Source organism: Gambusia affinis, linkage group LG17 (assembly GCF_019740435.1).
Source record: "Gambusia affinis linkage group LG17, SWU_Gaff_1.0, whole genome shotgun sequence".
Lineage (NCBI taxonomy): Eukaryota > Metazoa > Chordata > Actinopteri > Cyprinodontiformes > Poeciliidae > Gambusia > Gambusia affinis.
Window position 1 is genome coordinate 2,566,252 of NC_057884.1, and position 27,987 is coordinate 2,594,238.

General features: G+C 39.3%; 2 protein-coding genes across 2 annotated transcripts; one reads left to right on the forward strand and one right to left on the reverse strand.

Annotated features, from left to right (window-relative positions):
• Positions 1-243: 243 nt before the first annotated feature.
• Positions 244-18,451, forward strand: aebp1a (AE binding protein 1a). The gene is made up of 20 exons (XM_044095831.1): positions 244-727; positions 5,011-5,241; positions 5,402-5,446; positions 7,269-7,331; positions 7,947-8,006; positions 8,096-8,164; positions 9,293-9,370; positions 9,466-9,575; positions 10,272-10,411; positions 10,635-10,719; positions 10,815-10,959; positions 11,859-11,938; positions 12,034-12,157; positions 12,275-12,471; positions 13,485-13,658; positions 13,749-13,874; positions 13,957-14,203; positions 14,567-14,706; positions 14,820-14,919; positions 15,298-18,451. The coding sequence occupies exons 1-20, from the start codon at positions 487-489 to the stop codon at positions 15,852-15,854; spliced, it is 3,012 nt and encodes a 1,003-aa protein (XP_043951766.1). The 5' UTR covers positions 244-486; the 3' UTR covers positions 15,855-18,451.
• On the reverse strand, positions 18,008-27,211 carry ddx56 (DEAD (Asp-Glu-Ala-Asp) box helicase 56). Its single transcript, XM_044095832.1, has 14 exons — positions 27,089-27,211; positions 25,649-25,810; positions 25,370-25,524; positions 23,983-24,153; positions 23,175-23,265; positions 22,632-22,873; positions 22,409-22,543; positions 21,404-21,517; positions 21,226-21,320; positions 21,032-21,105; positions 20,862-20,951; positions 20,682-20,787; positions 19,611-19,711; positions 18,008-19,048 (listed from the first exon to the last, which is right to left on the reverse strand). The coding sequence occupies exons 1-14, from the start codon at positions 27,143-27,145 to the stop codon at positions 18,965-18,967; spliced, it is 1,677 nt and encodes a 558-aa protein (XP_043951767.1). The 5' UTR covers positions 27,146-27,211; the 3' UTR covers positions 18,008-18,964.
• Positions 27,212-27,987: the final 776 nt, after the last annotated feature.

Sequence of the window (27,987 nt, forward strand, 5' to 3'; positions counted from 1 at the left end):
ATCTTCTGGCTTTGTTCAGCATGAAATCCGTTTTTCCAAAGTTATAATTAGCCTCCTGCATCAAGCAAACCTGAGAGTAGAGTCTTTTTCTTTTGTTAAAAGCCAAACAGTCACCCTCCTACACTTCTTCCTCTTTTTCCTTCTGCTGTCTCCCTCACAGGAATGTCCCACGCATGACAGATGCTCCTCCCCTCTCCTAAGAGACGGGTGAGGGGAAAGAGGGGGTGAAGGGCTATGACGGATAAGTAAGAGGCAGCAGAGGAGGTGTATGTGTGCGTGTTAAGTCAGCAGAGTTTTCTTCCTCAGCCTGTGCAAGCTCTCATTAGAGAGGAGGAAGTTCTCTAGACTCTTCCTTTTCATGTCCTCATCTCCAGACGCCTCCGTTGCATCTGCAGATCAGATGTCGAGCAATCTCTGCATCTAGTTTTGGGATTTACCCCTGGAGTACATCTGCTGGAATTCACCCTCCTGCTTTATTTCAGAGAAATGAGGGCCGAGGTGCTGGTGGTCTGGGTCGGGCTGAGCCTTTGTTGGGCTCTTGTCACCCCCAAAGAACCTGCGGAGGAGAAGCAGCTGTCAAGAGCCAAAGCTCTGGTGAAAGAACCCCGGGGGCTGATCGGAGACGGGGGCAGATGGGACACTGAAATGTCAGACGAGCCAGTTGAAGTTACAGTAGAAGAGAAGAGCAAAGCAAAGAAAAAGAAAAGCCCTGAGGAAATCGAGGCCGGTAAGTTGGAGCTCAAGCGAAAAATGCATGTGAGTTTTCCTGACCTTTCCTGGCCTCTCATGTTGTTAGAGGTCCCACTTACAGCCTTAAAGGAATAGTGTGGAGTTGTTGAAATGAAATTCTGCTAAAAGTGTATTACATCATAACTGCAGTAGACAATGCAATTTGTTTCTTCATTTGCACAAAAATCCATTTGTGCAAAATGGAAAAATTGTGCCATGGCAAAACAAAGATTAATTATAGCAATGACTACATCAGCTGCAATACACACATTTTCCTTATTTCTCTTTAGCAATTCATTGTTGAGAAAAAATCTTAGTCTTTTGACCTAATTTGCTGAATGAGCTGGAGAACAGGGACAAGGCAAGTGCAGATAGCTAGTTTAGACAGACAGATAGGTAGACAGACAGGTTATTATTATTATTATTATTATGGATAGATGGCATTTAGCAGGGTGATACAGTCTTCATTCAGTATAGATCCATATAAGTTGGTCTCAAATGCTGAAGCAAAAGGGACCTTGACCAAAGCGGATTTTTTTTTACAGTCTTAAAGTGCAACAAACCAACTTAAAAAAAGCTTATCCTCACCCCTCACAAATTTGGAAACATACCAGCAAAGTGGGTGGAGCCAAAAGACACAGAGGGCTGTGGCCAGGTGTGGGGATCAATGGAGGCTGTTAAGCAGGGCTGTGGTCAGGAGGAAAGATGCACTGTTGCTTACTTCTAAACTTTGTCACTATATTTGGTGACTATTAAAATCCCTGTAGCGACTTCTTATACAAACAAAAACAAAACAAAAACAAAAACAAGAAAATCTTTTTTTCTGTGTTGTTGGAGATTTTTATGGCAACAATGCTCTGCCGTGAGCACCTCCCACTTCCTGTACTGCAGCATACTGTCACCAGTGATCAGAGTAGAGGAGAGTCATTCCACTCTGTGTCCACATTGCAAATACATCACACCTTTGTAAAGTTGAGTAATGCCATCGATCAAAGCTTGCTGTGGCCACGCTTGCCATTCCAGCTATTGAGTCTTGATGACTCACCATGTGTCTGAGTGAGATGCTTTTATACCTGAATGTGGAGCAGAGTGTCGAAAAGCTCTATTGTTTATCATTTGACCAAAGGGGCCAGCACTGAGATGATTTTAGTTAAAATAACATGGAAGTAAACATAAAGATAGAAACTTAGATAACATATTTATAAATAGCTCCAGTCTCTATATGAATTTGAAAATCGTTTACAGAAAAGGCCATCGTTTATATGGAATATGGAGATAAGTGGTGGTATGCCACCAATGATCTTTCTGCATGAAAACAAAACTTAACAAAACTTAAAGCATTTCTGTTCAATAAAAATCCAAAAGCAAATAATTTTACACTCATTAAAACTTCTAAAATAGCTTTGCATTTGAAACTGCTGAGTACACAAAGCAAATACAAAGGATCATAAAAATAGATGCATAAATGCGGCAAGAATAATTTTTGGATTTGGATTCCTTGAAACAGAAAACTATTTTGGTATTGTCCTTTCTCATACCAGCTGTTGACCTCAGCGTCCAAAACCAATGAATTTTAACTAATATTGAATGAAGAGAGCAAGGAAATTGTCTTTAACTGCTTCAAACCTTTTTAAAAGAAGCACAATTAAAAATACTGAAATGTCTCTTTAAATTTGAGACTCTGAGGCGACACAGGCGGGAAAGTCTGCAATCAATCTATGAGGCAGGCAGTCGTTTAGTTTGAGAAAAGAGAGAGAGAGAAAGATGTGTCCAGACATTTATTTTTGCATCAGCAATATTCTTACCTCTCTGCAAATGTTGTCCTAAACAAAAGCAGATCAAGAGCTGCAGGAATGTTGTTTGGTTAAACATGCCTCTGATTCTGGGATGACTGGCCAGAATCTTGCAGTGATTCAGCTGGTGGCCTGACATTTTCCTGGCAGGACCACAACGATACGGCTGACATGTTATATTTTCCGGGTACGTGTGTGTGTGTGTGTGTGTGTGGCCTTGCATTTTATGCATCATAAGGATAATGTTATGTTGTAGGGACCTCTTGAAGAGGTGCTGTTTTGGGATTAGTTGTTAGGTTTAGGACTAAGGTGTGAATTTAGATCAGGTTGGGATTAGGGTTAGGGTCAGGGTTAAGCTATAGAAATTAATACAAAATGAATGGAAGTCAATGTGACGAAAGAAAGACATACTAAATGTGTGTGTGTGTGTGTGTGCGTGTGTGTGTATACTTGTTTAGCTATTCTTTTTAGGACTATTTTTGGCATATTTACTTACCTCTGAAGAGTGATGGGCCTTATGGGAACCAAAGCCTAATAAAGTGAGCCCCATTGTTTAGCATTAGAGTTTAGGTGAAGAGGTAAGGTGTGAATTAGGTTTTGTTTAAGGTTAGCAGTAGGAATACACTAATAATAGTAAGAGAAGGTTTGAAAAAATGTCCAGGTTAGGCATAAATGCATGGAAGTCAATGCAAAGTCCTAATATGGGTAAAGTTACCCATATTACATTACATATAGATTTTAGGTGCTGGTTTTGATAAGCAAGTTTTTTTAGGGAAAAGGAAAATAGAAGGCTCATTTGTGGGGAAACCACACAGAATGACTAACAGCTGAAATGTTTCCACTACAATTTTCCATAAGTGGGGAGAAAGGATTTACAAGAGGCCCCACTTTCAGATACACCACTGCAAGGGAGCTCATGTTGTGACTCTGCTCCACATTCAGCTAAACCACAAACCTGGCTACCTGTGTTTTCCATGAGTAACAGTAGTTACATAAAGGTCTGTACTTGCCTTTGTCTGTGCAGCTCTTAGTCCTTGCCAAAGTCTGAATTCCTTTATCTCCATTTTGCTAACACGAACTGAGTGAAGTGATGTGATTCAGCGTCTTGGCAAGAATGTTCCTACTGGCTTCTTTCTGCTCAAGCCCAAGCTCATCTTCTGAATAACACTGTAATTTAATTTGATGCAGATGAGTTTTGATTTTAGGGTAGTGCTAGTTTTTTATCTTCTATTTCTTAAAAAAATTTAATATAACTGCACAACAGTGCTAAAACCCTCCTTCTGGTTCTGATTGGTTGTATCTCACTGGTGTATCTCTGAAGTTAGTACTGGGAGTACTGGGAAAATTCAGAGGAGTTCCGTTTCTACACAAATTATCTGTCTTACACAGTCATAACAATAATTTTAACAAATATGTAAAATACATATTTCTTTAAAAGGTGCACACTCCAACTTTAAAGTATAATGGTACATACATTTTGTTTTAGTCAGAACAAGTCCACAAATGTGACAAGATCAGAGAAGGAGAAGTATACACTCTTTTGAAACATGTTTAATTTATGGTAGGGAATGTAACGAATGAAATTATGTTAGGAAGAGAAGAAAAGGAAGATGAGGAAAACTAGTGGACTTGGCGGAAGCCCTCACCGCTTTATGCAACAATATAAAGAAGAAGTGAATCGGAACCACAGAGGAGAATCAAACTGCCAGATGACTGAAATATGAGAAAGTGTTGTGATCTGAAAGGACAATGAATCCAAAGAGGAAGAGTGGTCAGGTAATCAGTCAGAATCACGTCAGGAGATGGAGGATGGCTCCAAGAAGCATGAGGCATGCAAACTGAAACTTTTCTTTTAGTTCGGGATTGGCGCGTTTAAAGGGACCTATAATGCAAAATTCATATTTTGCAATATATGAAAAATATGATGCAGGAGGGAAATGATTAAAAGTGCATCAGGCAAAAAATATTAGTGTGCGTAACTTTCTATTGTTTTTATTCAGAAACTCCAAAATTAAACTAAACAATAAAAGAAATTTCAGATCTAAGTTATCTATTTTAATTTCGCATATATATGTTTTACATAAAACAATATAGGTAACAGACCAAATGCCCATGGACAATTTGTCAATGTCCCTCTACATCTGCTTCTACACCTGCAGAAAGAGAGAAAATTAACAGGAACCAGGACGGGTTCTAACAGAGCATTTTGTACTGGACCCAAACACACTCCTCTCTATGATACGTCTTGATTCTCTGTAGTATAAAGCGGCGCTTTGTTTCTGCACAGACTAATCTACATGTATTTGATGCAGCGTCTGCCCGTGCTCCAGTCTGAACACGTTTTCTGATGCAGATTGATGGTTGCAGTAAAACACTTGCTGGCTATGTAGCAGTTAAACATCCACAGAAGTGACACAGCTGCTCTGAGTAGGCATCTTCACTCGCGTTCTGGTTTCAATTAACGGATTATGTCTCCGTCTCCCTGAAGCCAAAGCGAAGAAGGCAGCAGAGAAAGAGGCTAAAGCCAAAAAGCAGAAAGCTCCAAAGCCCACCAAGAAACCCAAACCACCAAAGCCCACCAAGAAACCAAAGCCACCCAAACCCACAAAGAAGCCAAAGACGCCCAAACCCACCAAGAAACCAAAGCTGGTAACGACCACGGCGCAACCGGAGCTCCGCCTTCCTCCACTGGAGGAGGAGGAAGAGGGCCTGGAAACAAGTGAGTTCACTTCAGATTTATGGTTTCAGGTAGGAGGAGAGTCAGGGGAGCAATATTCAACTTGATGATCTTTTTGCCAGAATACTCTGACTGTTCCAGTCTGTTGCTGTAAAATAAAGGGATTTCAGTGTGCTTAAAGCTTTTGATCTGATCTTTACAGCGAATCAACCCGAGTTTCCAACGGAGCCTGTTGAGCCAGACCTGGGTAAGATGCCCAACCCGAGTCCTCACAGAAGAATTAATAGTTTAAAACTATATTTCTGGTAGCGTAATTAAACCTTTCTAAAACAAAAATCGGTGTAGCTAAAGTATTTATGCGTTTATTTACAATTGAAATAAGATAGTAACATACACTGAATAATAATACAAACATTTTTTCCCTCACTGTTTGAAGTTAAATCTGACCCAGCTTTTCTTGTTTTGACTTAGAATTATCAAAGTATTTATATTTGTTAAATGCCAGAAAACTTGCCGAAAACATTTTTTAGACATTTTTTGGAACTTTCCTCAAATTCAAAAGTTTAGATTCATTAAATCAGTATTAGATATAGCTGCCTTTTAAGCTACATGAGTTTTTGGTTTCCTTTCAGAAACTTCTGATAGATTAACAGACACATTTGAATTAATATACCTGTGGATGTATTCTGTGAAAACATTGTCAATTAACCGCTGAGGTGCCAGTTAAAAAGGTGAATTATAAAAAAAACAAACGCTTCATTTTAAAGTCTTTTATTAACTTTAATTGGGCCTTTGCTTTCTGGTCCCTGCATTTTGATCCCAGTTCACTTAAAAAGGGAAGGCTGCAGTGATATAAAACAAAGCCCTCACATTTGGAGGCCCTTTAGTCCTCGACGCGGCCGTCGCGGGTTCGATTCCCGGACCCGGCGACATTTGCCGCATGTCTTCCCCTCTCTCCTTCCCCCTTTCCTGTCAGCCTACTGTCATATAAGGGACACTAGAGCCCACAAAAGACCCCCTGGAGGGGAGAAAAACATGTAAAAAAAATAAAACAAAGCCCTGTTTCCAATTTAGTGGAAATAAGTTAGTGCTTTTCTACAAAGCGATCTTGCATTTGAGCCTACAAAGCAAACAAACCTCAACATCCACATCATAAATCAGGGCTAGAATTACAATTAAATAACATTGTAAAACTAATTATTCCTTTTATTTGGCTTCATCTGCTACTAAAACCCAACATGGACCGTTGAGCTGCCAGATGCCGTTTTAATCAGCATCTTTGCTTCTGGAGCCAAAGCTTTTCCTTAAGCCTTTAACAACAAAGCACTGAGGTTCCTGTGGGTTGTAAGTAGTGGTTGTACATATTCGCAGGAAGTGAAAAATTTCTGTTTTCTGCTAAACGGATCTGCAATTGTGATGTTTTCAATGAGAAAGCAAATAAAAAACTGCACCACACTAACTTCTTTTAAAACTCGCCAGGAAGGTGTGTAACGATACTTAAAAACAACCGTAGCATCTGACGCTAACTGATGGCTGTACATGAACGGCTCAAAGGGTTTTTGCTTGTTTGGGAAAGATCAGAAACACTTCAGTTTCTCAAACGTTTCCAGTTACTGTATAATTGTGCAATTTGGCATTTTAAAAATAAATTTGCTTTATGGAAACACGCCAATTTCCTCATTGAAAAACAATTTTTTTTTCCAATAAAGATTTTTTCACTAGGATGAGGTGTTTTTTATTTTGGGCCATATCTAAAGCTACAATGGAAACACTTTTTCCGCATCATACAAATGACATGATCAACAACTGGATGTTGCCACTGGTGAAAACCATGAAAAAGATGACATCTGGAAGTAAGGATCCTGGCACAGCATTTTACATTATCATCATCTGCTACTTTATTATTACATTACTATTGATTTTGCATTATGTCTACAGTAGATGTGTTTTCAGCTTGAAGTGAAGTTCAGATGAGATGGGATTAAAATTCAGTACAAAAGTTGACTGTAGACATAAAAATCACCTTCATACATCTCCATGTATCTGTGATGATAATGTGATATTTCCAGACAAATGGATCAGAGGACACAAGAAGGAAGCCACTACCACTGAGGTCATCATGTACATACCAGGTAGTCCTCATCACACAGTGAATGGTTGGGATTTTATCATTTGTGTCTGATCTGCATCTGCTTCTGTGTTGATTTTGTTCCCAAATAAGATCAAATTTATGGGCAACATAATTTGTCCCACTATTCCTGTGGGACAAATTGAGGATTTGCTTGAAAATGAAAAGAAAGATACGGTGTCAGATACTTTCAATAATTTGACATAAATGAAAAGTTCATCTTTTTCCCAGTAACACACTTGTATTTATTGATTACACAGTCTAATGTTTTAATACTATTTATTTGTCAACAGCTAATGAAGACATAACATTTAGGATTAGAATATTACAGCAGGTCTGTTTTTATCAGATAAAAGGGGATGTTACTGATGAGTATTTTTAATAGTTGCAATTGTCATGAAGTAATTTTAATATGACAAACAAGCCTTACCAAAATGCATGTTTTAATTTATTGAATATTACTGTAATTTTACAACTGGCGGGTACCAATCAAAACACTCCCACTTTTTTTTTTTCTGTATATATATGGATTTTTTTTTAAATGGCCTCATGGGAAAAGATCACTGCTGAAATATCTCTAACACCATATATCTGAATTATTTCTTTCTTGTTGTTCCAGAGGAAACCACGTCTGTTCCATTCGTTGGTCCCTGGTATGAAGAGTATGATTACTCTGACTGTACGTCTTGATCCAGCCGAGAACCGGACAAATATTAAGACAGCTGTCTTGATGGTGGCTGACGAGAGACTTTCTCTGTGTTTTTCCAGTGGCAGAGGCAATAGCAAAGAAACAACAAGAGGAGGAGGAGAGAGCCCGCAAAGAGAAAGCAGAAAAAGGTAACCGAAGGAAAATATAGATTTATTTTTTTTAAGGACAAGTCTGCTTATATAAGGGATCTATAGCCACATGTATCTCTACACTCACCACTATAGCTTCTAATAAACAAAAAATGTAAAACCAGTGAACTCAATAAATAAATGAATTACCAGGGGGGGGAGGGCAATGACATTTCAGTACAGCCCGTCCGAAGAACAAAAGAACCCAAACAATCAACCTGGGCAGACAGGTACAAACTCCAGCCCTAAGAATCCACCCTTTTGTTAGATAAAAACAAGAATATTAGGGTAGTTGAGGAAAATAAAATCATATCTGCACATAAAAAGCAACATATTAAACATAAAAACACAAAAAGTAAAGATCATTCAAAAAATAGCAGGTTTAAAAGTTTTTCTTAGCCGTTTTCATCAAAGAAATAGAATCGCCACAAAGAATGAGACTAGTGGTGGACTAGTTACTTCATACAAAAGAAATACTCTTTTGTATGAAGTAATTTATCTTTTCTTTTGGTTCCAAACTACATACTTGTTTGACGACATTTTCAACAGAGATGCAATGTTCCAAAGAATATGCATTAGTTTTAGTTTAATAGTTTGAAAATTTCCTTTAAAAAAAAAAAGGAAATTACAAAATTCCCTTTGGAAGATTCAATAAAAATAAGCTGATCTGTGACTCTAAACAAGAGGATTGAGGTCAATTCCAGCTCTCAGGTCGTACAGGTATTGGACCCCCGGCTTATACACTCTGTCATTGTTCTCTAGGAAACCCGAGGATGCTTTTACACTCAGAATAAAGTACCAACTACAAAGCAGCTGGTAGAGTTGTATTTTGATTTAGGGTTAAATGAGTGACAGGTTCTCAATAAAAATGTCACATATTTGAGATTTTTCTTTGTAAAAGACTTTTGCTCCACCACATGAAAAGAACATATCTCGGCATATTGAAGGATACAATCTTTCTGCCAAAACAGCATCAACAAGTTAAGGCATGGCCCCTTAATTTAGTAGCAGGGCTACTACATTAGTAGTAGCATCTACTAATGCTAAGAACACATTAGCATTAGTAGGACAAAAAAAGTGGAGCTTGATCCTCTATAAGTTAGATCTGTTTGCTTTGTAATCCCACAGCTGAGCAGCAGAGGAAACAATGGGAGGAGGAAGAAGCAGAGAGACTGAAGCAGGCGGCTTTTCCTGCTCAGCCAAAAAGTACAACATTTACAACACTGGTTTGACTTACATGGACTGGTTTGATCCTGAGACATTTGGCAGTGAGATCTGGCGTGTTGTTGTCGTTGTGTCAGAGTGTCCTCCTTTGGGCTTGGAGTCTCACCGGGTGGATGACGACCAGCTGCTGGCTTCCTCTCAGTCTCACCACGGCTTCGCAGTTCAGAGGGGACGCCTCAACATGCAGGTACACTGTAGAAGAAAACGATCTGAACGCCTGATACCCCCTTCCCCCAGCTGATGCTTTATGATCACACATTGTACCTTGTATGATGGCCATAAAACAGCCAAACTAATGGAATCTAAGCATATTCCTGACATTTTTTAGCTTTATATCATGTAATGTTGTTTCCTCATCAAAACGTACCTGGAGTGTTGCTTTGATTCTTTCATACATGTTTGAGAAATCCATTAGTACCCGAGTGGATCTAGGGCTGCCTTCAAGGCCTCGATTTCAAACTTCCACCTCACAGAGCGGCCCTTCCCACTTAGCTCCTACTTCCCACTTTAGCAAAAACCTACACATGTGATGAGCTCATTTTATGAGCTACTTGTCAGTGAAAGACTGGTAAAGACACTGTTAATGGGTTAACAGAGGAGCCATGTTGTTATGACTTCCTGAAGGTGGATTTCAGAAAAAGCTGGAGCTTTTAAAGCGCCAGAGGCCCAATTTCAAGGCATCAAATCACAAAGTCAAGTTTCTTTTAAATCATATTTGATGTGTATAGCATTTTTATGACAACTGGGGGTAACATAGTTATTTGATTATGTATTATGTACCTGGAAAAATACATCATACTGTCCCTTTAGATCCTCAGAACAAACATAATGTATGATGAAGGATACAACAGTGTATTTGCAGCTCTGTGAACTGTGTTTGCAGAGCTCTGAAGATGAGGAGGACATGTATGGAGGTGCATGGTGTGCAGACCCTGAGGACAAGGAGCACTGGTTCCAGGTGGACGCTCGGCGAGAGGTGGAGTTCACCGGTGTCATCACCCAAGGGAGGAACTCGGAGCAACTGTGAGTTTTGTTTCAAACGGCATTTAGAAAAGCTTTTTTTTTTTTTTTAACAATCTCTTCTCATAACACCGGATGACATTTCATAAATAAAAACGGAATCTTGATTTCAATTTTATGGTTAGTGGAAATGCGGCATAGGTTTGAGCTATTTTGTCAAGACCGTCCGTCTCTAGATCTTGGAGCTTGGAGGACTGTGGACTCAAGACTCATGTTCTCATTTCAGGGAGGATTTTGTATCGTCCTACTTTGTGGCCTTCAGCAACGACAGCCGGGACTGGACGGTGCTGCATGATGGCTACGCCGAATGGGTGAGCAGGACCTAAACAGTGCAGTCCAGCCGGACATTTTCAAAGAGGAACTTCAAAAACATAATCCCTCTCTCTGTGTGATCCCTTTCCTCAAGCTCTTCTACGGGAACGTGGATAAGGAAACACCCGTAATGAGTCAGTTCGCTGCACCAGTGGTGGCGCGTTACATCCGGATCCTTCCCCAGAGCTGGAACGGCAGCCTGTGTCTGAGAGCCGAAGTCCTGGCCTGTCAGCTACCAAGTCAGTACTACAGAAACCAACATCAGGACAAACAAAATTGACAATCAGAACTACTATGTTTCTTTACTCTAACACCCCTGAACCATGTGACTGAGTATGTGACCAACTTCTAAAGAACTTAACAGTCCATTCATTTAAACCAGGCGCACTGAAGTAGGAAAACATATAAAAGGTCCTTAAAAGTACTGACATAAAAAAAACCATCAAATTTTATTTCATTCAATTAATCTATTGTTTTCTATACAACTGATTGACTCACTTAAGCTACACTCTGCAATTTGTAGGTAACATTAAAATGGCTGAAACTGGCATTTTAGGACGGTGTATCGATGTTTGGGGACATAATTCAGGTTTCATAACTCTAGAACTACTGAGACGTTTATATTTAGATATTTTCATCCAGGGTTTCCTTCCTTTGAGTTAGGACATTCTCGTTCACCTTCCCCTGGAAAGAAAAACACTGCAGTTTGGCAAACATGGGCTATATTTACACACAGCACTGGAGGTATCCATTTCTTTAACATGAACTTTAACATGAACTGTTAAGTTGTCTCTCAGCGGTAAGGCTCAAATGACAGCTATTCCAACTGCTAGAAAAGTAGCAGCTTTAACAACAACAAAAACACTCAAAAGAGAAAAATCAAGTATATTGTTTAAATGGATCACTAATTAATTAAAAAGTAAAACAAAGATTTAATAATTAAAAATACTTTCAGTAAGCTAGATAGCTAGTAAACTAGTATCTAGCCAGCTAACTTGATAGCTGCTATCCAGTAGTTAGTCTTTTTGAAGGAAGAAAGCTATCTCTGTCTCTCTTTCTTCAATTTTATTTGAATTGTGGTCTGTGTAAATAAGGTATTAATTCATTTATTTCTGACATTATGGGTGTTATTTTACAGGCACTTACCACAGTGAGAATGAGGTCAACGCGTCTGACGATCTGGACTTCAGACATCACAACTACAAGGAGATGAGACAGGTTTCGTACAAGACAGTGAAGAGGAAATTCTGGTCAAAATAAATTAAACATAAATGAGCAATAAATTTGCTCTTTCTTGTATTTCAATGCTTTAGATGATGAAGGTGATAAATGAGGAGTGCCCCAACATCACAAGGATCTACAACATTGGGAAAAGCTCACAAGGCCTCAAGATGTACGCCATGGAGATCTCAGACAACCCAGGCGAACACGAAACCGGTCGACATTTAGACTTCTTAAACATTTTACTTCAAAACATGTCATAACATCACAAGCAGAGTGATTACATGGGAAAAACTTCCCTGACATTACAACTTTACCTTACCCCATCTTCAGGTGAACCCGAGTTTCGCTACACAGCAGGTCTCCATGGCAATGAGGCTCTGGGTAGGGAGCTTCTCCTGCTATTAATGCAGTTCCTCTGCAAGGAGTACAGAGATGAAAACCCAAGAGTGCGACGCCTAGTGGATGGAGTGAGGATTCACCTGGTGCCATCACTGAATCCAGATGCCTACGAGCTGGCCTATGAGATGGTACCGTACCCCAAGAGTCACAACGACATTAATGACATCTAAAGTTTAGTTTGTCTATTTTTAAATGGAGGGAAAATCTACCTAAAATGAATATAAAAAGAAAGTATATCCTTGTAACAACTTAGGATTTTAAGTGTTTGGATATTAGAAAAACAGTCTGTCCAAAAAGGGTGTGTAACCAAACTAAACCCACTCCATGATTTCATACCTTGTAGAAACATCTTCAGTAGCAAAAACACAAAGCAATCGTTTTTATGCATAAACTCACCCCTCTTCCCCTCAATTTGGAGAAATTTTAAACCATTCTCCATCTTCATCACACAACATTGCTCTACTGTTTGGATCCCTTAATTTGGGCAAAAATAGAGCCGTCAGATGATTGGCTGCAAAGTGCCCAAATTTAAATTCCTCTTCCATTGTGCATGTCTGTTTCTATGAGGTGTCTATGATAACATGGCATGGTAATGTGCTTTATGTGTAAACATCTGTATTTTGCATTCATTTGCCCAAAAGCCATTGTTCCATCATGATTCATTATGATGCACCTTTGCTAGACAGAGTTGTGAATTTTTACATAAGCTAAATATGTTGAGTCTTTCTTTAGTTGTTCAAACTTTAACATATTGGAACTTTATTACAACACAGCTTGGAAGTGCTCATCTGGCTGATCTTGTTTGCTTGCAAAAAGTATCACTTCTCACTACTTTGGTAGAAATAATGGTGTTCCTCAGGCACTGATCCTTGGACTACTCTTAATATCTTCATGGGAATGGCTCAAATTGAGTGTTGATGACATGGTGATAATTTGACTTTATTTATAAAAATGTTTTAATATTGTCCACCTTACCAAACATTATTTAGTTATTAGTAGTTTTGAGTATTGTTTAAAAGTTAGAGTTCTTGATGCTTTAAAGCCAAAATGTCAGGCAAAATGTTGCTTCTGTTCTAGAAAAGTGAGTCATTCATAAAATCTACATTTAGATTTTTTATATTGTCCTCCTGCTGTCCTATAGGGCTCAGAGATGGGAAACTGGGCACTGGGTCACTGGACTGAAGAAGGTTATGACATCTTCCAGAACTTCCCAGACCTGAACAGCATCTTGTGGGGAGCCGAGGACAGAGGCTGGGTGCCTCGCATAGTGCCCAATCATCACATTCCACTGCCAGAAAACTTCCTTGGTGGCTCTGTGAGTGAGCAAACATCAGAGGCTGAATCTGTATTTACGAAACTTCCACAAATATATTAACAAGTATTTCTTTCTGTGCCGTTGCTTTAGCTTGCAGTAGAAACCAAAGCCATAATTTCATGGATGGAGCGCAATCCATTTGTGCTCGGAGCCAATTTACAAGCAGGAGAGAAAATGGTGGTGTACCCTTTTGATATGCAGCGTCCTCCAATTTCTGTAAGGTTAATAGGATAAAGAGTATCATGGAATATCTTCCAAAATGTACAATCATTGATTCTGTGCTGTCTCGCTTTGTTAGTTAACCGACAGTCGGCGTTGGAGGGTTAACGCTGAGATGAACGAAGAGACCTGGGCTCGTATTCAGAGGCAGAACGAAGGAGCGCTCAGAGAGACTCCTGATGATGCCATGTTTCGCTGGTTGGCAATGTCATACGCACACAGCCATCTAACCATGACTGAGACCTATTGGGGATCCTGCCACGGTGATGATGTCACTGGAGGACAGGGGATTGTTAATAGAGCCAGCTGGAAACCAGTGGTGGGCAGTGAGTAGAAGATGGCAAATAACCGAGAGGAATGGGCACTCCTTGTGACAAGAAAATCAAAAGAGCAAATTCTACTTTGATTTATAAGGACATTTTTTTGTAACAAGACTAACCAAAAGGGCTAAGATGTAGTATCTGTAGAGTCCGTCTAAAGAACTGAGTTTCATCATTTGACAAAGAAAAATACTGGGTGTTCAATATCCAGGCATCATTTTCCCACTGCATTTTCCCCTAGGCTTGGATATTTTCTAAACCTCTGTTTCACATTCATGATTTCTCCTAACCCTACTCCAATAGATACAAGCATCTGCAATACAACTCTTACAAGTTAACAATAACAAGCTCCGTGAATTTCCTTCTCAGGTATGAACGACTTCAGCTACCTTCACACCAACTGCTTTGAGCTCTCTGTCTTCCTCGGCTGTGACAAGTTTCCTCATGAGAGCGAACTGGCACTGGAGTGGGAGAACAATCGCGAGGCTCTTCTGTCCTTCATGGAACAAGTGAGCACAAATTCATTCATTTATGGGAAGGAGAGTTTTATTTCAGAATATTTATGTAAAAGAATGACCATAAAATAAATCCTGCTCTGAAATGATCTGCCTTCTTGTTGCAGGTGAATCGAGGAATAAAAGGTATAGTAAGAGACATGGAGGGAAACCCGCTGCCAAATGCCACAATAACTGTGGAGGGAATCCGGCATGATGTCAAAACTGGTACGCTTTGATTAAGATTTTATGTTTCACACAAAGTGTGTGCTGTGAAAAGAAGGGAAGACATGGTTTACAAACCTTCTCAAGACGTGCTATAACGTTCCTTCAGCAGTTCTTCCATAAAGACCATATTTAGAGTGTGCACCACTAATAATCCGATTCTCTTGTCAATGTTCTCTTTGGCTAACATACCAGTTCAGGTGGATATCCATGTCATCATTCTTCCAGTTCACAGTTGGATCCTAATTTGTGTCAGTCTGTCACATAGAATTCCATGAAAATACATGGAAGTTTGTGGTTGTAGACTGACTAAATGTTTAAATAAAAAGAGGGTACAGGTATTTTAGCAAGGTTCTGTATTAATTAAACATGTCTTTCTAGCTGCCAGCGGGGATTATTGGCGGCTGCTGAATCCCGGTGAATACAAGGTGACGGCCAAAGCTGACGGCCACACGCCCCAGACGCGGCTCTGCATGGTGGGCTACGACACTGGGGCTACTCCCTGCAGCTTCACCTTAGCCAAGTCCAACTGGGACCGCATCAAAGAAATTATGGCGCGCAACGGGAACAGACCCATTCGACTCGTCACCAAAACGAACAGGGTGAAGTCGACCGCTTCGAGCACAACGGCACAGCCAGCCGTCACAGGGGAGGAGAGTCAGGTCAACTCTCAGAGAGCCGAGCGACTCAGACGGTTCAAGATGATGCGTCTACGCAAATTGCGCGAAAGGTTAAGAGGCAGAGTCACCACCACAACAACGACGACGACGACGACAACAACAACAACAACAACAACACAACCACCTGTTGCTGAGAGCACGACCTCCTGGTATGACTCCTGGTTACCTGTGGACAGCTATACAGAGAACCCGTTTGACACCTTCATATTTGCCTCAGCACCTACGCAAGAGTATAATTTTGAATACACCATTGATTAGCAAAAAATTTAAAATTAAAAAATAAATAAATCACTATCTATCTGCACAACTCCTCAATAACCACACATTACAAACTACTACTTCTACAGTCTTTTAATGAGTTTTCTAAAGGTCTCTGTGAAGAGAAATGCACCAAAAAATTGGCAGATTTTCAACTCGACTGATCTGGAGCAGTGACTAGTAAGCCGGTAACTTTAAATCTGATCAGTAAACGCACCATGTCTAAGACCTAACAATTTGAAAATGCAGATGTCGGTGGTGTGAAAGTGATTGTTTAGATTGCTTAGGAAGACTTTCAAGGTCTCAGTACTTGTGCGCTGACAGAGGAAGCACAGACGTAAGATAACAGGAAGGCTGAACATACACTGCTTGGGCAAAGAAAAAAGTCACTAACTGGACTGAACTAAGCAAAGTGGAACAAGTCTCCTTGTAGATAATTATTGCATAATCTTTGAGCCAGAAACAAGTTATTTAACCCCAACTGATGCAATGTGTAAAAATCATGTTGAAAGTCAAGTCCTGTGGTCAAAGAAATGGTATTAGCCTGTTTGAGAAGGGTCAGTTTATTGGCATCAAGCAGAGAAAACATCTAAGGAGATCGCAGAAGCTTCTAAAATTAGGTTCAGAACTGTCCAACACATTGAAAACTGAAAGGGAAGGAAACCTGGGAAGCAGCATCCCCAAGGAAGATATATGGTCGGAAAAAAATCCTGAATGGTCATGATCTGCGATCACTTAGGTGTTCTGTGACATCAAACCGAAGACTAACAGTGGAACTCGAAGAAATGTTATGTTTAATAACAAAAGCAAGAGCATTTCCACTCTCACAATGTGGAGGGTACTGAAGGAATTGGGACTGAGCAGCTGTGTAGCCATAAGAAAACTACTGACCAGAGAGGCTAACTGGAGAGCAGAACCCCTGGGGTTGGGGACCACTGCTCTAGAGCGATTTAACAAGGTCGGGCAACTGATGCCTGACCTTGGCGGCATTGCAAACGATCTGGGATTGCTGCAGTACTTCCGGTCAAGGTTTAGCTGACTACTTGAATATACTTAATGACCAGGTTATTCAGACTCATCCCCCATCTCAACCACAGAATCCGTTAAGAATCTTTGGGATGTTCTGGAGAAGACTTTGCACCACGGCCAGACTTTCCCATCACCAATACAACATCTTGGTGAAGAATTCATGCAACACTGGATGAAAATAAGTCCTCTATCTCTGAGACGACTTGTTTTCAGAACCTCATCAAAAGGTTCTGAAATCCCACAATATATGATGTAATCAAAACTAAAGGTAGTCCGGAGATGCATTAGTGTGTGACCTGTGATTTTTATTTTATTTTTGGCCAGGCAGTGTGATACAGTGACATTACCCTGTTCTATCCTCGAGTGTCCGATCTCTGGCCGTCATTGAACATGCTGTTATTTGGGAATGTTGTCAGAAATCTCCAAATTAGAGGATCTGAATTTTCTAGTGCAGGGTCTAAGACTTTAGTCCTCGAAGCCTGGTAACCTGCAGTGTTTAGATGTGTCCCCGATCCAACACATCTGAAACAAATGAGTATTGTCTCCTCAGCAGGTAGTCAAGTTCTTTAGATATCTGGCAATGACCTAATTATTTGACTTATGTGTGCTAAAGCAAAGATGCATCCGAATGTTGCATTTAGCATTAAAAAGTGGAGTTTGACATCGGAGTTCTAGGGAATGAACTGAAGATCAATGCCGAGAGTCACAAATGATAACTGGACAATCTAAAGTCTGTAATCAGTTTGATTTTGTTTCATAGGTATTAAACTAACATTTTAAAAGTGCTTCCTCTCCCTAACACATGGCATGCCAATAGAAATATTTAGCAATCTCTCACAGTAGGAAGGGTAGAAAAATGTTTTGAATGCCATTCTTATTCCTGTCAGTTTTTTAAGGAGAACTGGGAATCAACTAAAATTGGTATTGGCAGGTAAAATCTTCACAAAACCAGAGACTGAAAAACTGTCACAAAACTCTGATCAGTGCCTCTCTTATGAATGAAGAGAATGGATTTTTATGAGGTTTCACTTTAAAGTTACCACTGAATAGTCTGTTGAGCAGAGACTAAGGCAGAGTTTGCTGGGTTAGAGTCAAATCAAATTGAAAGTACATGTTTAAAAATGTAACATGTTCAGTATTCTTTATTACTCATTAAAGAAAGTTCAATTCATACTATATGGACTTATCATACAGTGAAATATTTCTAGCCTTCATTTTTGGTCATTTATGTGATTATGACTTACAGAAAATGAAAACCAAAACTCTGTGTCTGAGAAAACTAGAATATTGTGAAATATTGGAAATCATGGTGTCCCAGTCTAATCAGTTAAAAAAGCTGTAAAGGCTGATTGGCCAACAAACTTCCTTTCACAATATTCTAATTTTTTTATTTGTATTTCTACGTTCCACTGCATACAAAACAGAAAAAGCAATGTTTTCTTAAGAGTTTTGTTTTTGTATCGTCTTTATTTTTATTACACTGATTTCTTGTAATGGCTGAATGCATTAAAATAAAATATAAGCTGAGCTGTCATGGTTGAAGGGGAAACAATAAAGGTTTAAATGTACAACCGTTTGTCATGATCAAACTTTCACAAACATTTCATTAAACATTTTTATTTCAGTTCACCGTTAACTCTTGAGAGTTTAAAATAAGTTTATTTGCATTTCCAAACAATGCAAACAAATTTCAGCTGTATGAGAAATTTTAGTAAATACTGCTGCTCGAATGGTAATGACATGGGATCTTTTCATCATGTTCCCACCTGGATCCAAGATATTTCAAGCTCTCAATTGTTACAAAAAAACAACAAAAAAACAGCCAAAACTGGTGTGAAGAAATTTTACCTTTAAAACATTTTCAAATTATTTAGAAAACAGAGTTTTTCATGTGATAACAGGTCTAACTGTGAGTTTGTCAGGATCCAGAAGCCCATGTTTTGTTTAACGCGATATGTCGATATGCAGAGTCCATTCTGTCTTCAGTGTGTTTACGATCACACACACCATCCTCATAATGACAGTCTCTGAATGGGTGGAATATGCAGAACTGATCTCCTCCCCCTTCTGGGCTCCAGCAGCTATGATTTGCCACCTCTGGCTTTTTTGCTTCCTGTTTGTTTGTACTGGAAACTCTTCAGCGGATTCCTCCCCCGGACGTTCTTCTGCCAAGGACACAATCACTCATTTCAGTTTATCGTGATCCGAATAAAATCTGATTACATTATTCAGGGAAACAAAGAAACACAAAAAAAAAAAAAAACAAGAGAACTTCGGAAGAGAAGAACATATCAACATATATTGAACCATGAACTAAATGTGCACATTCAGCTGAAAACAGACAGTTCAAAGTTAATTATACTGCAATCTATGATCTTTTGTAAAAATATGAATTACTGCATGTTGTCTGATACCATTTAATCATGACAGCTCCCTTAAAACAACATCATGTTTTAAAATAAACTAATTATGTTTTTTCAAATCCACAAGATGTTCATTTAGAAAAATGCATTAAGTACAAACTGAAAGAAGAGCAAAAAAAAAAAACCCTATTAATTTAATCTAAACCTACTTTTATCTGTAACTCCATGTTAGTTAAAACTTTGAAAATGGAAGGTAGCTCACCAAAGTAACACACTAAGATTAAAACTTTTCAGGATTGTTTGATTTGCCCTTCATAAACAAGACAAGTATCACGCTGCTCTGGTGTTCTCATCTGCAACCAACCTTGAAGCTGCTTTTCACCACTCCTTCTGCAGCTGGTTTTATCTTCCTCTTCCTCCTCCTGTTCGACAGTGGATTCACTACGCCACGCAGAGTCTCAGGAACTGCAGCATAAGTGTGAAACTGATGCGTTAGCTTTGTTGGATGCCCTCAGGCTGACGGACAGAAGCCTGAGCTTCTGATTCTGTGAGGACAAATCTGTCCAACTGCAGTTCATGTCATCAGAACATAATGAACAACATCCCGTATTTATAAGGTTCCAAAATTATTTAAATCAAACATAAGGAGAACAAAACCTCACAACTGACTCCATCATGTTATCATTTATAAAAAATAAATAAAAATGAAAGCGCAATATGTGAGAAACTAAGTGCAACTCATAGTTCAAGATCTTGTAGAACCGACTTTGGTCTATTGCATTAGCTGCATTTTCATTGATCACATAATTGCGTAATCTGACAAACTAAAAATAAATTGGCTTAACAGAAACATGGCGATTTCATAAAGAACTCTTGTTTAATAAATTGTTTTGGTGCTAGGATGATTTTTTTCTTTTGGCCACATCAAAATTGATTTATTTCGCAAAACTGCAACAGAAACACATTTTTCGAATCACATCATCAACAACCACATGCTGCCACTGGCGCAAATCACAAAGAAGATGATGACAGGAAGCAGTTGTAGGATGATGGTATAGCATGATTGTAATCACTTGTCACATGAACAAACTTATTGATGTCTGATTTAAAACTGTGTTCATTTGCAGCGTTTAATGTAAACAAAATTGCATTTATTCGACAGTAGCAGAATAGTAGCGTTTTGATCTAATTTATTCTTGAATTGTGGTCAGGCTCCACTTTAAACACCCCTAGTTTAGAATAATGACTTTATCGGACCAGTAACAAGGAGTACGCCTGTCACAAGCAATTAATCAGTTAATCGCATGATACATTAAAATGAGCTGAATTATTTTCATTCTAGTGACAACAATATCATTGTTTGTGGTAATAATTTATCGTCCAAGAAAATGTGTAATGAGTCCCATCAGTGCAGCAGTGTGTGTGCTGTACATACTCAGATAGTCGGGAATGTTTTTCATGTGAGGCTTGATGACGGCAGGATGAAGGTCTTTGTCGTGTCTGAGCAGCTGCAGATCTCTGGGGTTGTCTTCAAAATACGTCTGGGTGAGAGAGCAGAGTCGTCGGTTCCTACATTATCTGAACGTGGCCTCCGTTCCTCCAGACGGCCCCTCACCTTGAGTTTCTCCGAGTTGAGCAGCTCCTGTTTGATCTCCTTCAGTCTGGCCTCCTTCACGGCCTGCTTCGTCACGGCCCGCATGGCGTCCTGCCAAAGGAACCGCGTCGGTGAGCTCACAAGACGACACAGATCGTTCTGCAACCTAACAGGAAGCGACGAGGACTCACCCTGCACCTGTACCGGAAGCCTTCGATCTCCTCCATCTTAAACTCATAAGGTTTGAGCGCCGCCTCGGCTTTATCTGAACACAAAGCACGCAGGCACGCTCCAGTTATCACCAAATAAAACATAAAGAATGCTTCTGCAAACATGTCAGCTGCAGGATTGGACTTGGACACAAACACATTTAAGACAGACTCACCTCCACCGAGGGCCTCCTCCACCTCTGCCAGGGCATCGAGTTCGGTGTGAGAGATGAACGACAGGGCCGTGCCTGGGTTGTCGGCTCTCGCTGTCCTACGATCAGAAAGAGATGGAAATGTCTGAAACGGCACAGAGGATGGAACACACAACCTGAAAGCCGTCTGAACGTTGCCGACCTTCCGACTCGATGGATGTACGAATCAACAGACGTTGGGAAGTCAAAGTTGATGACATTGGAAACGTTTTGGAAATCCACGCCTCTGGAGATGCCGTATTCCTTATCTTTAGCCCTGAAAATCCCCGATCACAAAGAAACTGTCAACAGATGACTTTTTAAAAGTTTTCAGAAATCCATACCACTGATGGCTTCATTCATCAAACGCAGGGCTTCTGCAGGATCCACCAACTCAAAATTTTGACTTTTTAAGACCCTTATGAATGAAATATACAAAAGAAAATCGGATATCTTTTTTTTTTTCTTGTGTTGTTTTTTTTTAGATGAATGTGATTCTACCAACCAGTGATAAATTTGCGCTTACCCATCATAGATGCAAAAAAGCCAGTTAGCTAGCAAGAGTATATTAGCAGCTAGTTAGCGATAGCCTGAAACCCCTTGAATCACAGAATAATGAAGATGTCAGTGTGTGTCTCAAACAGTCACACGTATAATGTACAAGATCAGATAGTCCTACCAGGACAAAATGTGAGTGAGTGATGTGTTTCAGGCCAGTTTACATTTTCTTTGATGAATGTAAAACATTTTAAAGTCTTGTTTTTAGATACACAAATTTAAGACATTTTAAAGGGGCAGTAATTTGTGTTTTTCAGGCACATAGTGTTATTTTATAGCACAATGAAGTAACTATGTTAACTTCAGTTGTTAAAAATATATATATATCAAATATGACTTTAAAGAAATATGACTACATATGTGCAGTTCCACCAGGTGTTTGCTATTTGCTGCTGGCTGAAGGAGCTGAGTGGAGGAGTCATAGTGAAGAGGAGAGCTGCTTGGTGACGCAGAAACTCTGCAGCTCTGAGGAAGCAGAGCTACGTTCCCCCGAGTGTTGATTTTACAGAACATTGCCCCTTTAGGACTTTTTAAGGCTGCACAGACAGCCGGATCCAGTTGACCAAGTGGATTCTACATGTTTTCTCTAATCTCATGGAGCGATACCAACTTTGCTGCTTTCGCTCTGCCATTTTTCTTCTTCTCCTTCCCTGAAGAAGACGGGGCAGGTTCAACCAAGCTCTGCTCGTCTGTGGCGATGATGATATCATAGAACCCCTGGTTAAACTGGCTGATGATGTGGCACCTGCAGAGGAGCACAACAGCTCTTTAGTAAATGTTCTATAGTAATCTTTCATCCCATCTTTAAAAAGGATTCAGCATCAGCGGTCCACCTGGACTGGACGGGCAGCTCCGAGTTCAGGACACACGCTGGGATGGCGAACTGTTCCAGAAACAGTTTGAGTCTGTAGCTGCGGTCCACTGCTGCCACAAACAGCAGCGTTTTCCCCTGGACCAGCTGCAGCTTCAGCAGCGTGTAGATGAGCAGGAACTTGTCCTCCTCTTCACATTTGATGGTGTACTGCTGCAGCTGGCTGCTGTCAGGCAGCTGAGAGCCCTGGAGCTTCAAGGTCACCTGAAGAGACGCAGAAACGAATTTGGGCAAACATTACATATTATACATTGGAGATGTTTTCATGTGCAGCATGAAATGGAACACTGAGGGTTTCAGTGCACATTCCTGCAAGAATTGACATTTTTTTGAGTTTGCATTTTTTTCATTTGTATAATTTTTGCAGGAGGAAAAAACATTTGACGGATTTGTTTGATGGAAAATGTTGCCGAGAATAAAATGTGGCTTGCAAAAACAAGCCTTCAGCATGTCAAATGTATAATAATTATAATAATAATAATAATAATAATAAAAAAGAGATTACCGGGTTGTGCAGCAGCAGTTGCTTTAAGGCCTGAACATCTTCGTTGAAAGTAGCCGACATGAGGAACGACTGATAGATCTTCGGCAAATGGCTACAAAAACACGGAGAAAACATTAAAAAAGTAGTTTTGTTATCATTTAAGGTCACACAAACAACAGTAAGCAGCCCCTCCAGATGTCTGTGATTTTGCAATTGCATAAATTCACACAAAATCAACAGATTCTCGCATTAATTGTGTAAATATTCCCCTCTTTTTAAGTGCCTGGCCTAATTCAACAGAGGTCCAGGCAATTGGTGTTTCCAAAGCTACAAATTTGGAAAACAGTCCTTCCAGTTTTTTTGATTTCACGATAGAGGAAACTTGTGCAGTAGGATCAAATCCCCACATTTGTTTGCACAGATACATAATTGTGCATTTCTTGTATATTTTCTGCAAAAATTGCAAGAAACACTAAAAGTAGTTTTTAAAAACTACTATTATGTCATTTTTATAACTAGGTCTCTTTTGAAAATGAGAACTGATTTTCCTGTAAAAAATTAAACAAAATTTTCAACTGAAACTTAAATTAGAAATAATCTACAGAATCATACATTCAATGTCTCCAAAAAACAACAAACTAGAAAATAAACAGAAGTTTTCAGATCACAACCAAAAACTTTTAATGCTACAGTGTGCAATTGTCAACTAACAGGAAAATGATGCCTTCTGTTGAATCTTCTTTTCTGATTAAGAGTCTGGAAGGTGTGGCAGGTATTAGTATTCAGTATATACATTGTCCTTAATGTATAGTATTATTCCTGTTCTCACCACAGCAGGTTCTTCAGGTCAGACTCGAAGCCGAAGGAGAAGACCAAGTCGGCCTCGTCTACAACCAGCATCTCCAGGGAAGAGTGGAGCACCAGGTTCTGGGCGTTGAGGTGGGCGAGAACGCGGGACGGTGTCCCCACCACCACATCAGGCTTCTCCATTAAAATGGGTCTGTTCAGGAACAGGATCACACACACACACACACACACGCCGTCAACAGACAGGAAAACATTTGGAGCATCTATCGTGTAATAATGCATTTTTCGTTCCCTCCGAGATTTGCACAATTATTTTTGTGGATTTTTTTGCCATCAAAATCCCTGATTTTGTGGTGTTACTTTAGATATTTTCACAAGGGATTTAGCTATATATTTTTTTCTTTATTATACTCCTTCAAATATCTACATAGAGAAGAAAAAAAGATGAGTTTAAATTAAGAAAATGGATGGGACACAAATATTTTTCACAGGCTGTAACTTGACAAGTAAGGCTGAGGCAGAAGTATAGGAGGAGTAAAAATACTGCCACCTGCAGGGGGGAGTTAGCCACTTTAATACAACGTTCCTTTTTTTGCCATTTTTACAGAAAATTTGCAATAAATTCACAATTATGCATTAGCACAAAGAAATTCTGGGATTTGTTGATTTTGTGTGAAATTTGCAAAAAACAGAAGGGACTGATTTTTATAACACTGGTTTTTACAAATCTGGCATTAAAGGTTCATAAAGGTACATAACTCATATTCTGAAATAAGCTGGACCCAATAATAAACAAATAAATAAATAAAAGCTGTAGTGAAAACGAAGCAGGTCATGTTCAAATATTGAATTTAGCTCTGAACATAACAGGGACATATGAACTTAAATTTAGTTTTATGGTGTACAAGCTGATATTAGAACTAGTTCAGGTAAAAGGGTGAACTTCAACACCGACCAGAGTGGATGGCTGGAAAAATATAATGAACAAATAAAGTAAAAAGTTGCATAATCTGACTGCTGCCGTCTTTATGCTCATCAGACCACATCATTCAACTTCACCTCAAATAAATAAGACAAATTCAAAGTCAGTGTCATGACAGTTATCAAATATTGCAGTCAAGTTCAGCTTATTATTACAGCTGGAAACCTTTTTTCTATCGATGGAAACCCAGAGTCACTGACTACCCAGCAATCCCTTCTCCTGACAGACCAAAGTCTAAAGCAGGAGAATCTCTAAACAGAAGATTTAGAGATTCTGTTTAGAGAATCTCTAAACAGAGATTGACAAGATGACAATCATCTTGTCAAGCCAGAAGCAGCTTACAACTCTGAGTTTAGGACAACTTACAATGGAAAACGGTTGCATTTAGCAGAGGAAACAAAGGATGTTCCAAAACCAAAAGACTCACCTCTGCGTTGACACGTCGGCCTTGCCGGAGATGTCTGCCACCCGGACATCTCTAGAACAGAACGACGTCAACTGTCTCACCATGGTCTGAACCTGCTGACCGAGCTCTTTGGTTGGCACCAGGATGAGAGCTCTCACGTCCTGCTCCCGAACGCTCTGAAGACGAAAAACAAACAGGGAAAATCACCACAGAAACGTCTCGAAGCAGGAAGTGCTGATCTTTAGTGTTTCATAAAACAGAGTTATATCAAACAATGTGTGAGATGGGATTCCTACCCACCTGTTTGGAGGCCAGGACGCGCTGAATGATGGGTATGGCGTAGGCTGCAGTCTTTCCAGATCCGGTCCGCGCTCGAGCCAGAAGGTCCTTCCCCTCCAGAGCCAGAGGAATGGCCTTCTCTTGGATGAGGGTGGGCTGAGACCAACCCAGATCCGCCACCGCCTGAGCCAACAAGAGCAGGAAGTGAGAGCCACTGAGCAGCAGACTGGTAACCGTGCATTGATCCAATGACACACCGTGAATAGGTTACCATGCCACTAATTTTACTTCATATTGTAATGCTTGGGTTGTGTTCAAAGGAGATAAACATTACTATGTTTATTCTGTCACGTTGAATAAATAGCAATATATGAGGATCATAAAAATAGCAATTATTTTAGTGCCTAATTTATAAACAATTTTGACAATAGGAGCAAAACATTTGGCACATTTTGCAGATTTTTCTCTTAAGGCTTTTCATGCAATATTAGAGCGAGAATAGATGCAAATAAACTATTCAATTCTTTAAAAAAAAAAACAATAATTAAAGCAAAACATATTTCCTAAAATGTTTTTTTAAATCATCTTCAATGCAAAATGTTTATATTTTTGTGCAGTTTTGGTTTAACTACTTTTCTGAGTGTGCTTCTCATTCAGCAATTGCCCTGGAATTGTGTCTTTATACTCCAGTTAATGATTATTCGATTACTTAAGTAGTAGAAAATTATTTTAATGAACGATTCATCACGATTATTCGTTCCAGCCCTAGACTATGTGCACTAATAAACTGAGCTAAAACGTTAAATCAAGCAAATTTATAATCAGCATAAAAACTGCAATACACTCAAGCTTACGGGTTTGATCTGTTTTTGTTCTGATTTTTCTTTGTCACACATTTTTTCACGTCATTAAACCCTTTTTAATATTAGACAAAGACAACTAGAGTAAACTAAACACATAAACCAACAGTTGGTTGTGCCATCTTTGGTGGCAACGACTCCAATCCAGGACTTCTAATAAATAACCAGAGCAATCAGTCTGACAGGCGGAAGAAAGAAAAACTCAAACACAGAGGTCATATGTAAGGAGGCATTAACTACTACACACACTAACATAGCGGCCAAACAAAACACACCATCACTTATGTTTTTCATTTTATTCCATTCGAAAGTTTAGTGTGTTTGTCATTCCCTTAGAGTGGTTCAGAATTTAAAAAAAATGAACAAATGCATTGATATTCAATTAATATTCAGTTTAGATATTATTATATCCCACGGCACATATGTTTTAGCCTGACAACACGAGACACTAGCAGAGCAGAGAGAAACCTCTCCTCCGTTTCTATCAAGTTTTTAAACGTATTCTCGGCTCTTAACACTTCAGCTAAAGACTGAAAGTTTTAACTAACATTTGCTTTCTTAACAACTTCTTGGGTGTTTTTGTTTTGTTTTGTTTTTTTACCTTTAACAGGCGGTCGTCTAACCCCATTTCATGAAACTGAAGTCTTTCAGCAGCCATCACTGCTCTGCACTACGCTCACACGTGCGTCGAGGAGATTTGACGTCATGCCGCCTTCACGGTCTTCGGGAAAAGTCCAAATAGATTAAAATAAAATGTATTTTTATTTATTGCTTTAATAACACGATTTCACGTGTCATTTGTTTATTGTTATGTATGACTACATACCACAATAACAAGCTGAACTAAAATTTTAAATGGTGCAAATTTATACAGTGTATATCAAAGTTTATAAAAGTTTGCAGTGCTTTCTGTTGCGTCTCCTTCCTTAACTACAGATCTACAATGGCATTCAGTATTTCTTTTGATTGTTTTGTTTTGTTCTGTATGATGCAACACAAGAAACTGAAAAAGTCCATGTCGTTAAATATTTGAAATATCTGTAATATTGTGGCACTTGGTCATATTTAGTAGGTGGAACTTATGAAAGTTTTAGTCACCCTAAATAAATTAGTTGGTTACATATTTATTTGAATCCTTCTTTTATTTGCATCCATCCATCCATCCATCCATCCATCCATCCATCCATCCATCCATCCATCCATCCATCCATCCATTCATTCATTCATTCATTCATTCATTCATTCATTCATTCATTCATCCATCCATCCATCCATCCATCCATCCATTTCCTTACACCTTTTTCCCTAGCGGGGTCAGGAGGGGTGCTGGTGCCTATCTCCAGCAAGACATTTCGTGCTAGTCCTAAAGACAACTAGAGTAAACTAAACTCTAGTTTAGTAAACTACACTAAATTAAACCGTTGTCAGTCCATCGCCGGAATCCATTTTTGAGAATATCTGATCAACATCTCTTTTGATCATTTTAACTTGGTTGCAGTC

Bases quoted from the DNA above. Each gene is read 5' to 3' on its own strand.
- aebp1a (XM_044095831.1), top strand. From the start codon at position 487: ATGAGGGCCGAGGTGCTGGTGGTCTGGGTCGGGCTGAGCCTTTGTTGG. The intron at 12,158-12,274 runs GTCGACATTTAG...CCCCATCTTCAG, and splicing joins CCCAGGCGAACACGAAACCG to GTGAACCCGAGTTTCGCTAC. The intron at 13,875-13,956 runs GTAAGGTTAATA...TCGCTTTGTTAG, and splicing joins TGCAGCGTCCTCCAATTTCT to TTAACCGACAGTCGGCGTTG.
- ddx56 (XM_044095832.1), bottom strand. From the start codon at position 27,145: ATGGCTGCTGAAAGACTTCAGTTTCATGAAATGGGGTTAGACGACCGC. The intron at 24,154-25,369 runs GTGAGTCTTTTG...GTTCCTGAACAG, and splicing joins GCCGACGTGTCAACGCAGAG to ACCCATTTTAATGGAGAAGC. The intron at 19,049-19,610 runs GTTGGTTGCAGA...TGTCCTTGGCAG, and splicing joins TGGTGAAAAGCAGCTTCAAG to AAGAACGTCCGGGGGAGGAA.